This window comes from Syngnathus scovelli, chromosome 4 (assembly GCF_024217435.2).
Source record: "Syngnathus scovelli strain Florida chromosome 4, RoL_Ssco_1.2, whole genome shotgun sequence".
NCBI lineage: Eukaryota > Metazoa > Chordata > Actinopteri > Syngnathiformes > Syngnathidae > Syngnathus > Syngnathus scovelli.
Genome location: NC_090850.1, coordinates 21457684 through 21472331, shown reverse-complemented (window position 1 = coordinate 21472331; position 14648 = coordinate 21457684). Strand labels below are relative to the sequence as shown.

Below are 14648 nucleotides of genomic sequence, written 5' to 3'. Positions count from 1 at the left end.
GTGCTGAGTGTCGGAAAGACTTCCATTGGAGTGACTCAAACTGGAAGACACATTCATTAAAGAATGTGTGAGGCATTTTAAATGCATGGGAAAACGTTTGCAGTGATTTGATTCCACCACGCCCCATAAAAAAAATAAAATAAAAAAAATCTCGGGGTTTGGAAGGGCTAAAAAAATGAATAAAAATTGACAAAACAATTTCGAAATTCATGGTGGAGTTCTGAAATTGTTATTTTCTTATGTCATTTTAACTTTGAAAGTATTTTTTCGCATCACAGGTGAATGGTGCGTCATTTGACGTCACCACTTTGGCTTTTAAACGCGGTGATGCGTGGTTAGTCGGAAGTTGGTATCGTGCCAACACCAGATGTGTACGATTAATGCATTTAGGGCAATATTTCACGTTAACCGTACAAGATGTTACGTCTTCTCATCCTCACACTTTTGGTTACTCAATGCATGTCACGTCCTGCATCGAGAAGGTGATATTTTTTACGTTAATGTGAAGCGACGTTTTTGCAATATTTTTAATTTGTGCCATGTTGCAGCAGTTTAGTTGTATAGTGGAAGACAACTTGAAAACAAACACAAGTGTGATCATGTTTTCCAACTAATGTCGTCCTTTTTTTTTTTTTTTTCTAGACTTGACAACCATATGGAAAACATCGAGTTCCATTACTCCAGCAACTCGGAACCGTACGTGAGCAACAATGATGGTAAGACGTATAAAATGGTTCCACTAAGGTCACCCGCAGCTTATCCTTTACCATTTGGTCTTGGTCCTCAAAATAATCCTTTGTGATTGCCATTTTTACCTTTAAGCAGAAATTTGTGCGATTTTTTTTTATTGCAGATTATGGTGTGAAGCCCCTAGCAGACCCACAAGGGGCAGAAAATCCTTATTATCCGATTTATTAAGGAAATGTATTGACAGCCTTGAAAGTTATTTTCAGGTTTTCCTTGCTTGGTTTGGATCAATCACAATTGTGAACACCTTTGAGACTCAAATTATGATGAAATAAAACTGATTTCAGAATTTAAAATTTTTCAATGAGGTATGGAATGAATGTGATTGTTTGCTCATGATGTAATAATAACAGGAGACAGGATAATCATCTTTTTTTTTTAAATAAAGAAGTCACACCTAAAAAAAATCAAAAATAAAGAGATTTCACTCACATGATAAATCAGTACAGTGTTTATAATTACAGTTAATAAATTTATATGGCAGATCTGTACACCTTTTGCGTAGCCCCCCACATCGTTGCTTGTTCTGTCTGGCTGTACAAAAGTCACGAGATGATTAGCAACAGCAGAGATTATTCTCAGGAACTAATGAGGGGGCGGAGCTTGAAGATGCTTATGAGAATTCTGCATTTTAGAAACATTCTGTTAAATATATATAACGATCTAGAGGATGCAGCACCTTGTTTGGTGTCCCCACTGCAAAACAACTGTTGTGCTATTCATTCTTCAGTTTGGCGTCGCTTCTCATGACCCTTAATTCCAAAACCATCCTCACGATAACAAACAGACACATACCGGGAAACGAAACGTGCATGCTTTGAACAATATTGTCGTTTCAGCGGAACCCGCACATGTAAGCGGGTAGTGGGGGATGCATCATCAAATCACAACATCATCACAATCTTCCTTCACACACTCAATAGCATCATCATTTAGCATTATTTCAAACGCAAGATGGAGAAGGTCCTGATGAAAGATGAAAAAGAGGCACTAGTTGTGAAGTTCTCTGCTCGCGCGTAGCTGCGTCGCTGCCTTGAGTCTAAACGTGATGTCTAACACTTTTGGAACACACATGTGTCTGGATTCTAAAAATACAATAAGACAATAAGAAGCAACTTCAGGTGTCATCAGTGCTCCTCTAGATTAATTTTGTTGGATTCTAGCCTACTTTTCCGCCATGTTGTTTTATGCAAGGTCAAAAGGTCACCCTCTGTGAACTTCACAAATATAAACAACGCTGGCTCGGTGCAAGTAAAGGCAGTCGGTCGGCTTCTGTTTCCACCTTCTGGGGTGCCTGCTACTTAGCTGAAAGCTGCACTCGTGTGTGTGTGTATGTGTGTGTGTGTGTACACCCCACTATCATTTTGCATAATATTTCTTGCCTCGAAAGCACTCCTTTGGCTTCTTCCTTTCTTCTTCTACTTGCTCCTCAGATGTTTTGTTATTTTCTAAATGTGTCCTTCATGCAACACCATGTTATGATACAGTGCGCTGTACAGGGCTCTGGTTGAAGGCGGGACTTGGCTACTCCAAGTAGATATCTTCTGTGGGGCATGAGAACTCCACGAATTCTTTGTAATACAGCTGAAAGGCTTTCCTGTAAAACAGACGTGCCAATTTGGTGGTCAAATTTATGCAATTTCTTTTGTGTTGGAATACAATTAAATTACGAACTCACCCTACTGACTCTGCCACAGCTTTGGTCGAATCTTCGGACACAAACACGTGGCAGGCAAATCTCTGATCTGCCGGGTGCTTTGTTATGAAACCAAAATATCTGCAGAGACAATAAAAACCATCACTCTGAAATGACATTAAGATAGACAGGAGAAATTGGAGGGTTATTTTTTAGTTGTTTGACTTACTTGCAATTTTTGGGGTGATAACCGCAGAAGGAGACATTCTTCAATTGGAAAAAGTGACTGCACTCGTTACTCTGATAGAGATAGAAGAGGAAAAAAGAAGCAAGGCTTTAGTGTAGGAGGGGACACAATCTTGTTTTTTGATGCCGTATTTGTGGAGAGAACAATAAAATGTACCACAATTTTTTTAAATGACTGTAGTACATACACATGGCCACACGGTGGCAACTAACCACTGTTGCAAAGTGATAATGTCCAATAGGACACCGCTCTATAAAAAAAATGGCAGTCTTACTCGATCACAGGAGTAATAATCCTCATGAACGGCCAGTTTGATTCCCTTGACACTGATTTCCAGAACACAGGAGGAGGGCGGGTTGTGCTTAACTGTCATCCTTCTGTTGGTGGCAATCTGGGAAGCGCAAAGATTGCTTCAAACTTAAGCAGTTCACTTTGATTTAAAAGACAATTCAGATTTCTGAAAAAAGAGCAGTTCGGTGCCGAACCTTCTGCATAGCTGCACAAAGAACGTCGTTTCCTTTGTGGTAGGGCACTTGGACTGAGCCCAGGAATTTTAGCCGGTACCGGTCAAGCCACTCACTGCTCTTTGCTGAAAAGAGATCAACCAACCAACGTTAATAAATTTTCATTTAATCGCGCCGTTCCTTTTCATCAGTTACCTTTGAAGCTATCCGTCTCCTTGGTCACCTCGATAGCATAATAAGCAGGGAAGATCCCCCGGGCACCCGTTCTCATGTTGAAGCCCTCGTACCAGTAATCCTCCCCTTGTACCTCCACCAGCAATGGATCGTCCACTTCCAGCTCTAACTCATCATCGTGCCTCGGGACAAACCTGCATGGAGAAAAACAGATGAAGCTGACGTTCTGCGGGATCCTGGAGGACCTTCAGATTAAGAAGGTGTGTTTATGGTGTGTGGTTATGTAAAATCCCATTTATTGGTAATATCTCTGGTTCCTGCCAAATCAAAGGTTTGAGATAATCTGGATTATATGTTGGTTTGCTTATCCTCTCCAATCCAATGCAAAAACTAATTTCTTGCCCTGAAATAAAAGGGTCATTGTTCCTTTGTTTTTTCGTAGAGAAACGTGTCAACACTGAAAAAAATGTTCAGATTAAAATGCACCGTAGTTATTTTTTTGAACTCACCTGTAGACAGCTCTGTGGCTCTGATCCTGCTCCTCTCCGTTTATGGTGCAGGAAAATAAACCAAAAGACTCAGCACCTAAGGCACCAAAAAAAATAATTGACAGTTTTAGAGACACAAATGAACAGAGAAAAATTCTCCCTGTGATCATCGCTTACTCGATGAGCTCGATCGTCCGTTCATGAAGACGTTGAGGAACTTCTTGGAGAAATGCAAGTCGACGTCCGGCGTGGAATCTTCGGACAGACAAGCCGTGGCCTCTCGTCTGACCCCTCCCAAACGTGCGCAATCTTCCTCTTCGTCCGCCTCCTCGTACTCTTCCCCGATGGCCGACTCGTAGGGAGACGAGACGCAGTTGTCGTAGACGGTGGCCGAATCGCTGTCGTCGCTGTAACCTTGGTAACACTGTCTCAAACTGACAAGTTCCAGCTGAGCGTGCTCATCCACCACCAAGGTGTATTTGACCGAATCGTACGACAAACCGCTGGCGTCTGAGCTCATGGAAGTCCTTAGCGGGGCAGCTCTGCCGTTGCCCCCGTTCACCTTTGCGACCACTTTCTTTATTCTTTCGTTTATGATGATTCTATCCACGTCCTCGTCTTCCCCGCAGTAGCTTTCATCCGTGGCGTCCACGTACTCGACTGACGAGCCAGTTCTCAGCATTGCCCCTGCCCCCGTTCCTGACCCCTTAAGGCTAAAATCCAGCGCCGCGGTAGGATGAGTTGACAGAGCCACGCTAGGCGGCGTGATGAGCGATTCCACGCAAGATGCGTAAGAAGGCGGCGCGATGTAGGCTTCGTCCTCCTCGTAGATGGACGAGTTGGACTGGTCGGGTAGCGGTTGATAAGGAGGCGGGCCTTCTGTATCGGAGCTAATGGACATACGACCTTGCTCGCTCAGCTGCGAAAGGAAAGGTCGGTCCTGTGTACTAACAGGTTCCGAAGGGTCGGAACAGCGTGGCACCGGGGTCAGGTAGATCTCCTCTGTGGGCTCCAAAGGAGCTTCCGAGTGGTACTGGAATCTTTCCTGACGATGGACGCTCGCATCCAACTTTCCCGATGGATAGAGAGGAGCCGGTTTGTAATTTTGCGGCGGCGGTGGGGGTGCAGGCGGCTTCTCCTGAAACTTCGGCCGGGTCGACGCGGAGCTCTGCGAACGTCCGGGTGCGTGCGAGTTCCCGCAGGGGGCGTCGGTGGAGGTGCCTCGGTCTTTGGTCTGCGCGGCGCCGCGTACCTTGTCCTCGTCGCTTAGACAGCTGTGCTCGCGTGGAGGAGTTAGCTCACCTGGAAGATGGGAAAAGACGTACAGCAATATGAGGACGGACGTGCAAACGCAAAGGCCACACACGCAGACGGAGAACATGACGCAGGCGTGAGCGCCAAAACCGATGCAACAAGCAAACATAGCGATAAAATGTGGAAAAAGGAAAAACGGGAAGAGCAAAAAGTATAAAAGGTTATGTAACAGATGTCAGGATTACTCCGATAAATCCTCATTAAAACTCAAAGTGCGTCTATGGGATGGCGATTGACCGGTTATGTCATAATCCGTCGCCAGGAAGTATTGCAATGATGATTTTATGATAGCCGAGAGCTCCAGATTAGCAAATAATTATATATTCAACATCTAATAGCCCAAGAATACAATTATTTTGTACATAAGTTCAGCATTATTTTTAATGAACTATCTGGAAAACAGATTGATATAAAATACAGAATAAAAAGGATTAATGATGGTGAAATTCTCATCCCAGATCAAGTTGGATTTTAAATCTGTGACCTTATTTGCACCTAACTCTGCAGAGTGTAACGGGTGAAGTTGCCCCAAACAATTTGAAGGAGTAAATACGAAAGAAAATATATAATGTCAGACTGAATTCATCTTATTTTAGTGCTTTGTGTGGATAAAAATAGTCAAGCTGGCTACATTAAAAAAACAGCAGACTAAACTAAAATGGGACAAGTGCATACGAATTAGCGAGAGTAGCAAAAGGGAAGTTGTCCTATCATGAATTTTGCATACTATTTTTTTTCTTTTGAGGGCATAGAGCTATTTGTGATCATGTTGACTCAAACGTCTGTAATAATTAAACTTGGCAAATGCACACGTCTCATAAGAGCCAGAAAAACTCACCCGTTTTGAGAGGTGAAGATGAACCCGCAACTTTATCCTGCCATGTGTATTTCTTGCCAAAGGAATTGTTGTTTAACGTGTCCTGAGGAAAAGCAGAGGTAAAGAACAAATGAAGGAAGTGGTGGGAACAGGAGAAGATGAAGCTCTGGATCCTGAGAGAGTTTGTCCCCAACTCACCACACAACACACACAAAGCTGGTGAATATGCCCTGAATGAGTCTTTTGTCTGGGCGTAGTGGTGTGAATTTAAAGGGAACCGGACCTTTTCCTTACTGGGAAGACATGTAGTTATTTAATTTTCTTTTTTTTTTTATTCTTGAAACACAAACCTGAAACTGCACTGCAATTTCGTTGTATCTGCCCAATACGATTCGATTTGATTCGATTCGATTCGATTTGATTCGATTCGATTCGAGTCGATTCTAGTCTAGTCTAGTCTAGTCTAGTCTAGTCTAGCCTAGCCTAGCCTAGTCTTGTCTATTTTTATATTATAGCCACAATTATAAACCATCAGGCAAACATACACTTAATTAAATAACTCTTCGTTGTATCTGCCCAATACAATTCGATTCGATTTGATTCAATTCGATTCGATTCTAGTCTAGCCTAGCCTAGCCTAGTCTAGTCTAGTCTAGTCTAGTCTAGTCTAGTCTAGTCTAGTCTATTTTTATATTATAGCCACAATTATAAACCATCACGCAAACATACACTTAATTAACTAACTCTTAATTTAAATCTGAAAATAAAACTGCTCTGTGTTTTTGCTGTTCATGTACACGAACATACAGTACATAGATTTGTAGTGTAAATGGCGGCAAGAGAATAGAAATAAAGAAGCGGAAAGTCCTGTGATCAAACTGTTGCAAATATGGATCCTTTTCCGATGTCCACCCACCGATGCGTGACTCACTTCCCGATCTTGCTGTCGTCGTGGTAACGAAAGACGTGGAACCATCTTGCCACCGTGAATATAAAAAGATCATGGCCATGGGCCAATGACTCATGTGACGTGTGTATGCGTACGTGATACCACCTCACTAAGAATTAGCATTCTCACAATTCTTTTGCCTTCATGCCGTTGAGAATTAAGTGAGATGAATGAAGACAGGTAGATTTCGCCAGCAAGCTCAGACTCACTCAGTACTACTTACGACAAGTGTGGTGTGTAACCAGATGGGAGATTACCAGGACTCAGGATTAATCTTGACATCACGTCTGGATACATTTACTCAAACGGTCTTAGAGGGGGCAAAGAAGCAAAATAAAAGCTGTGACGTAAAAAAAAAATTACAAATGTTTTCTCACTAGAAAAATGACACTAAAATTGTGCTCTGGCTTTTTTTCCAGTCACAGAAGTCTGCCAAATGAAGCTGAGCTGAATATAGAGTTTACATTTTTATTTATTCACTGACCTGGAAAAATCACTCTGCAACTCTCTAGCATTCGAGTTGTACAATACAACCTAGAAATCGTTACGTAATCGTCTCAGCCTCACACTGGACACGATTCCTGTCAGCATGATTGATGGAATTACATTTTACAATTTCATATTATTATTACAGATGCAGTAGACACTTTTGTTTTTTTTAGACAAATCAAATCTCATAAATGTAACTCGGCAAGTGTACAAGTAGCAATTGTGTCTTTCTAGACGTGACAACTCCAACCCAGACAGGAAACCCGGAAGAGCAACACTACAGTGGCTTCAGTCAGCTTTCCACCTCGGGGAAAATAGACAAACTGAAGCGCTGATGACTCTGACGCTGCTCAGAAGATCATTTTGACAGCCTGCAAGCCTGAGGGCTGGCTGGGTGTAGAATCGTGCGGGAGATATGCATAGTGTTGCATAATCAGAAGCTGTGCGTACAAAAATTTGTACCAAAAAAGAAATCACGAGCTAAAATTGGACATCATCAATCAAAGCATGGTAACTTGATATTAGAGCAATTCAATGAGCACCTGATCAAGATGCTGCATGTTCCTAGAGAACCAAAACACGTTTCAAGGCTTGAACGTCTCCATCAGGTGGTTAGGATGAGAGCCCAGCTAAATCCAACACCATTAGCGTCATATTCATTCCAATTTGGAGAATCACTACGAGATTTCTAATGACTAAGCCGACCTTCCTCAGATGACCAGAAACATGATTCCAACAGTTCTACTTCCCCTCACATGATCATATAAGCGAGGGTGTACGGATCGGAAAACAAGGTCACCACTCTTGTTTACATTTACATCCAACAATAGAAATGATACACACACCAAGAGCTGGAAAGGTCTTGACAATAGGGATTATTGTTCGTCCGGGTGAACCCATCCTCTCCGAGCAAATGCAAATGGAGTAAAATGACCTCCATTGTCCGGTGCTATTTGCTTCAAAAGACGAAACACGAGATGTAATCTAAAAGACAATATTTTTCTCTTCAACTTTGTGTTGACAGTATGTTACTTAAGAAAAAAAAAAAAGACTTTACCTGCGTGCGGGGCACAATTGGAAAGAGGTTAAGGGTCGTAGGTCTCTTGGGCCGGTAGGTATCCATGGTAACAGGTACTGTAGGGTCCTTAGTTACTGGCGGAGGTGCGATGGAGGCCTTGGAGGACTCTTTATCACCGCGGAAACCGTCAGCACCATCAATGAGATCCAAATGCAGCATCTCCGCCTGGAGCTGTCCGACAGCGCCGAGCTCCGCCCTCCCCGGCCTGCTATTGGTCCCTCGCCTCACATGGCCCTGCAGCGATTGGAAAACGCAATCTGTCATTTGTAGCGGACAAACAGGACAAGGGAGAGAGGGAGTGAGCGTGGAGGAGATGAGGAGAGTGAACTGGCCAATTAGAAAATTCCTTGATTTTGGCTTGCTACTCTCGCTGTCAACGCTGAGCTGCTTAGTGGGCAAACACAGCTGAGGCCAGACCAGAGATTGGACCCCCTTCCACACACTTTGCTCTATTTCCTCCCACATACACTGACGCTCTGAGTTGGCCTAAAAAGCTTGACGACATTTTGCTAGCATTATGAAGACATTAGCTTTTAAGCAGTAACGGATGCAATGAGGATTTTCAAAACAGTTCTAGAAAAATCACAGCTGTACTCACTTGGAAATCATTTCAACCTTTTAATATAGTCTGGTTTGATTTTTTAAAATAAAGTTAGCTAAAATGCTGAAATGATCATTTTATGTAAACGAATAAAGTGGATTTTTATTATTAGCCATGTCACCAATTGTTTCTCCAGTCACGTCACACTCAGGACACTGAAACTGGTTTGAAGGCTTAAAAGGCTCATTTGACAATTTCAAAGTGAAGATCAATAACAGCTAATGCAACCTGCTTCCGCTCAGCCTATTGTGTTTTACGACCTCAATTTATAACCGGCCCCTTTAAAAGGCACCGCTGTGTTGCTAGGAGACAAGTGACGACGTGGAGGCGAGTGAAGAGTGCATGACCCCCCCCCCACCCCTGACGACGATGCTCGCCTCTCATCCAATCGGAGAAGCCAAAGCAGGGGAAATCTCACAATCACCCTCCATTGCAACCTGATGACTCACTGATGAGTTGAACTCTTTCAAAACGATTGATTTGAATCTATTTTTACAAAGCACAGTTGTCACATTACCGCCGATCATCCCTGGATACAAAAAACAAAAAAAAAAGAGAGACACAAGGTATTTGTTGATGTCCTCTCCCATCCATGAGATGACGTGAGCAGTATCCATGGAGGCGGTGCGAACCACCTCTCGGTTTATTTTCAGCTCCAACACATGCGGCTGAGAAGTGAAAATAGGTTGCCATGGAAATAGCTCCTATGGCTGTTTTGCTGAAACATCTCTTTCCTCCCTCACACTCGAGATGCTGTTTCACTCCTTTTAAACACATTGGCACCTACATGTCAGTGATCTTTTTGTTTATTATTCACCGCTAGAGATAATCATGAGGCGCTACGTGTTTCTATAGTTACCTAATCTGCAATTCCATACGTATCATGTGACTGCTAATCAAATCTATCCACTCCTACGCTTGAGCAATTTCTCTCGCCATCTGTCAGTTACGACGAGACACCCTCGGCCATGTTGTCAGTTGATATCTCGGTCCACTAATTCAGTCCGGGGGCCAGATCCGGCCCGCCATATTATTTTATGTGGCCCGCAAAGGCAAATCATTTTACAACTCAGTGTTTCTTATTGAGGGACCACGCTGTGACCCAAAACAAAGCAAAGTTTGACACCCCTGTGCTAATACTTGAAAAGTACAAGCACAAACAAGTACAAGCGCTAACAATTTTATGCTAGGTTGACAAAAAATTTCACATTCAGATGCTAGCACTACACGAGAGACTTTCATCCCCCCCTGAATCTTCGACAACTTTTACCATCCTACGTTAGCGATATAATCTTACACTGCTCCATATGGTGCTTAAAAAAAATAAGCAAATCCTCCACACACTACTTTCTGTTTTAGATATCGTGTGCACGCAAACGTATAAACCGACATTAGAGGAATCCCCTTCGGAGGGTGAGCTTGATGATGAGGTCATCACCGCCGCGGGCTAATGGGCAAGCAGTGAGCGATCTGTACTGAGGTCACACACAATCCCATTCAGTTTCTGAAAGTGTTGATGCATTATTAAACAGGGATGGGCCTTGTTCGCACGTTGCTGAAATATGACGAGAAGATGCCGAGGACTTGTCTTTCCCCGATGATACTTTTTGGCTATTCTATCGTTGTTAGCGCCGCAATTACAAAAGCATGACAAAGCACAGTGAGCGACCCAAAAATATCTAACACTCATCTGTGAGCATAACTGACTCAGGGGAAGAAAAATGCTTTCACCCTTCCCGTTGCCATGGTTACAAGAGAAGAAATAATTAGTTTAGCTGATGGAGGAGGAGGCGTTGATGTGTTCAGAGAGAACCGAGCCAAAAAGATCTGAAAGAATAATACATTCACCACAGTTGCTCTCTCGATGTAGCAGTCCTCTCTCATAGTTCAAACATGCTCCAATTCAGCCTTTCATACAGCTACACTTGCGCCACTAACACTACTTTTAGAAGCTGAGAAGTTGCTGGTCCCCTTTGACATATTAACAGTGGTAAAGTGAGAAGACCAGATTGGATAGGGCTGTGTGGCAGGGCTTTAAAGGCACTGACCTAGAAAAAACTACAGTGGGCGACTAGATGAACATCTTATGAACCTTGACAAAAAAATGTTTCATTCCTTTGGGTTTAGACTTACCTTAATATCAGGGCCATTGCAGTTGAGGCTCATCCCACGTTCGTCGGTGATCTCGGTAATCTCTGACAGGTCGTCATCTTCAAACTCACCCAAGCTGATGTCGTGAGTCAACCTGGACAAGATTGAAGAGAAAGTACCAATTTAGCAGACTAAAGATCAAAGTCCTTGATCGTATTCGAAACGTTGAAAGATTTTCATGACCAACGTTCCATCTAACCAAGAAAAATAAAGATCATTTGACGTGAACAGGGAACATCTAAAGCAACTAATTTGCGTCTTAGGGAAATAATTCTCTCTTGAGTAGACTTAATTTACTGTTAGGTCATTTTGAGCGTGTTGGAAGAATGTATCATCGTTTTCCCATGACAGCACAATTAATTATAATTCATTTTATGATAGCCCAGTCGTGCTCGTTGAAAATGTGTATAGACGATTTATGTTTTCATTACTTTCTTAATATTTGTCACAGGAAAATAATATCACTAGAATTACCTTTAGAAATGGTATGATAATACTTTCAGGTTTTATGTTGACAAGAATTAGCTTTGAGGCGTGTTAGCTTCTCTTGTTAGCTGCTAGCAACGACCAGCTAGCTGGCATATGATTACGTATTTGTGTTTTATGATGGCATTGATTTGAAATATGACCAAAATATTTCAACTATTTCGACAACAACAGAAACATTTAAAGTTTTGTTAAGCAAAATTTGATTTTTACTGCTTTTACATTAGACTGGCCTGCAGGATTGCGACACTATTTTGGATTGTGCTAGATACAAACAAAAAATAAAAAAAATGGTGCCATTAAGTATGTCATGAGCGTCACACACTAGACATTTTGAACCCGGCATTCAGTTATTAAATCAGACATATACAGTCGACCCGCATCCGTCCCCGATCATTCACGCCTTTATAGTCCTCCTTAGAGACTGTGGTGCAAGGTGCTGGCCATTCATCATCTTCGCCCTCTTGCAAGGACACATTTAGGACCGGAGCAGGACGGTCCTGTCAGATGCCACACGTCCAAATAAGTCCCCATTTGATGGATGAAAACAAGCCAAACACACAGGCCTATTTGCACACAGCTTTTCCCGCACTACATAACAACATTAAGAGGGCTGTGTATCCTCTGGTCATGCTATTTCTGGTCAACATCTTTTCCTAGAGCCACAAAGGCATATGCATCCTCCTCTTATTCAAGGGCAAGCCTGCCCTGAGCTTAAACGTGCAAAGAGTCGACAAATAGAGAGAGGACGTTAACAGTCGCGCGCAAACACAAGGTCACACAGCCATGCCGCTACGTTCCAGTCAGAAACACAGAAAGCGTGTCCTACCATTTTTCCCACTGGTCCTCCATCCAACCTTCTTCTCCTTCCCCTCCCGAGTCCATACTGTAAGCGAGGAGGGCATCCGAAGCCGAGAAGAGGAGAAGGAGCAAGGGGTTTGGAGAGTGAAGAAGGGGGGCGCAGGAGGGAGGGGGAGGAGCATCAAGGAAGGAAAGCTGGAGGAAAGGGGTGGAGGTGCAGCTCAAACGGGTCGATGGAAGGAGCGTTACGTTCGGAGCTCGCTCTTGCCTCTGAAGCACACGAGCGATATTGCGAGGGAATTATTCCAAGCAGAGAAGCTGGGGCTATCTAAAGAGGAGTGTTATCTAATCTGTTCCCGCCTCTCCTTTTCCACTCTGCATGTGAGCATCAGATGGACGCTGCTAAAGCAGCAAAAATGCTGCCGTTTGCACAATACTTGCTGGACAGAAAAGCCCCAGCACAACGGGGCACTCCTCTCGCTATGCACCATGGCCGTGCTCAATTATTCATGAGGCCCATTGATCACATCAGACTATCATTTTTCCCTTTGTTATTCCCATTTGTGTAAAATACTGTTTATATTTGGATATAGTGATATAATCCGTACCAAATCACAAGATGGAAACTAAAAGTCACCAAAATTGTTGCGGCACTTCAAATGTTATTTGTACTGTTATTAGTCCGTGCACATGACATTGTTAATAACATTAAATATTACACAAAAAGTATGTCAGGAGATATTTCTTTGTTTTTGTATTGGCCACTTTACTACAACAGAAGTGGTGGCTGCCCATTTTATGTCAACAGTCCATTTCCATTTAACTTTTGGCATACGTTTTATGGATAGCTGACTCTAACTCGACCCAATTTATCCGGATTTGGGACGGGCACAAAATATAACAAGGTGTTTGAGGAAAAGATTTATCGTGCAAACACTGACTCCCAATCTGGTAAATCTACAAGAACAACAGTCATGAAAATTTTAGAATATCCAAATGGGGTCACGCTGACTCCACCAGACTGAATTAATTTTTTTATTTCAGGCGAGCTACTGATGTGTCTCAGTTAGATATTCAAAGAGCTGCGCACATAGAAAAAGCGACTTGATTTGCTGGCTGAGTTATTGCTTCAACACAAAAAATATCTAACAATCATCTGATATATTTCGTGAGCTCATCCAAAAAAGCATTTGCTGAAAACTGGCAATAAATATGATCACGAACATGATAAAGGCATGTCAGTGGAAAAACAAGACAACAACATATGGCTCCCTTGGTAGCAAGCCAACTTCAGGGCTGAGGATTACATATCTTCTCTTTTCTGCCAAATATCAATTCTGAAACAATTAAACAAACCGTGCACACACTTACTCACACAAACCAGTTAAAAATATAAAATAACATAAATCAATAATCCACTTGTTTGGCCTATTTGCACTATATTATTTAAATATGTTCCGAATATGAATTGTATTAATTATGCAACTATTAAAACCATGAATAATAATTACCTTCCTGAGAAAGCTGTTCAACACGTGGATTAGAAATTGAGCATCAGGTTATATGATCCTCGACAGCGATTGTTATTATTGATTTAACAAATCAATTATTCATGTGTGCATATGTTTTTTGCAATAACATACTGTCAAACTATTAGACTTTTTTTTAATTTATTATAATGTTCAAGCACAATATAATAAACCCGTTAAATAGCAGCTGCTCCACATTTTAGAAGACTGATATACAAGCAGGCAAAAATATAATCAATCAGTCGAGGCACACCCAAAATGATGGGGAAAAAAACACAGAAACCAAAATAACGCAATAATTACACATGCAGAACCAAAACACCGAGAAGCTCCATCCAGTCGGAATCAATACCAAAAGCACGAGCATCTCATCCCCCTTCATCGCGTCACTCTTTCCTACCTGCATCTGGCTGGAGACTTCATCTGAAGATTGCTGCCTTTCCGCTTTTCACCCTCCGCCATGCCGCTCGGCTCTCATGCCGTTGTTCGCGTGAGGCTGAGCAGTTTGCGGTGCAGCCGCCGGCCAGCCTGCGGTTGCTCGGTTAGACAGCGACACATTTGACACATGAGGATGATCTCGTAGGATGCTGCCTTCAAGGGCTGTGGTAAAAACCAAAGCTCCCAATAATGCTCTTCCCTGATGACTTTAGGGATATGTCACCACTATATTTGTATAT

At 42.5% G+C, this 14648-nt stretch overlaps 1 protein-coding gene and 1 long non-coding RNA gene across 3 annotated transcripts; one reads left to right on the top strand and one right to left on the bottom strand.

Annotated features, from left to right (window-relative positions):
* Positions 1-319: 319 nt before the first annotated feature.
* Positions 320-1043, top strand: LOC125966746 (uncharacterized). Its single transcript, XR_007480518.1, has 3 exons — positions 320-482; positions 643-716; positions 854-1043. It is a non-coding gene; the product is annotated as an uncharacterized lncRNA (long non-coding RNA).
* A 66-nt stretch (positions 1044-1109) lies between these two features.
* On the bottom strand, positions 1110-14548 carry mapk8ip1b (mitogen-activated protein kinase 8 interacting protein 1b). Of its 2 annotated transcripts, none has more exons than XM_049717066.1 (12): positions 14372-14548; positions 11138-11249; positions 8383-8637; positions 5909-5990; positions 3934-5058; positions 3778-3853; positions 3290-3462; positions 3116-3219; positions 2905-3021; positions 2613-2683; positions 2426-2524; positions 1110-2344 (listed from the first exon to the last, which is right to left on the bottom strand). In XM_049717066.1, exons 1-12 carry the CDS (start codon positions 14431-14433, stop codon positions 2272-2274), a joined length of 2349 nt encoding a protein of 782 aa, XP_049573023.1. In that variant the 5' UTR covers positions 14434-14548; the 3' UTR covers positions 1110-2271. The 2 variants fall into 2 exon arrangements, with proteins under 2 accessions (XP_049573023.1, XP_049573024.1); XM_049717067.2 differs by lacking the exon at positions 14372-14548 and adding an exon at positions 12471-12815.
* Positions 14549-14648: the final 100 nt, after the last annotated feature.

Coding starts and splice junctions, on each gene's coding strand:
- mapk8ip1b (XM_049717066.1), bottom strand. CDS start 14,433: ATGGCGGAGGGTGAAAAGCGGAAAGGCAGCAATCTTCAGATGAAGTCT. Junction 5,059..5,908: donor ATCTTCACCTCTCAAAACGG/GTGAGTTTTTCT, acceptor CCCATCTTCCAG/GTGAGCTAACTCCTCCACGC. Junction 2,345..2,425: donor GCTGTGGCAGAGTCAGTAGG/GTGAGTTCGTAA, acceptor TCTGTTTTACAG/GAAAGCCTTTCAGCTGTATT.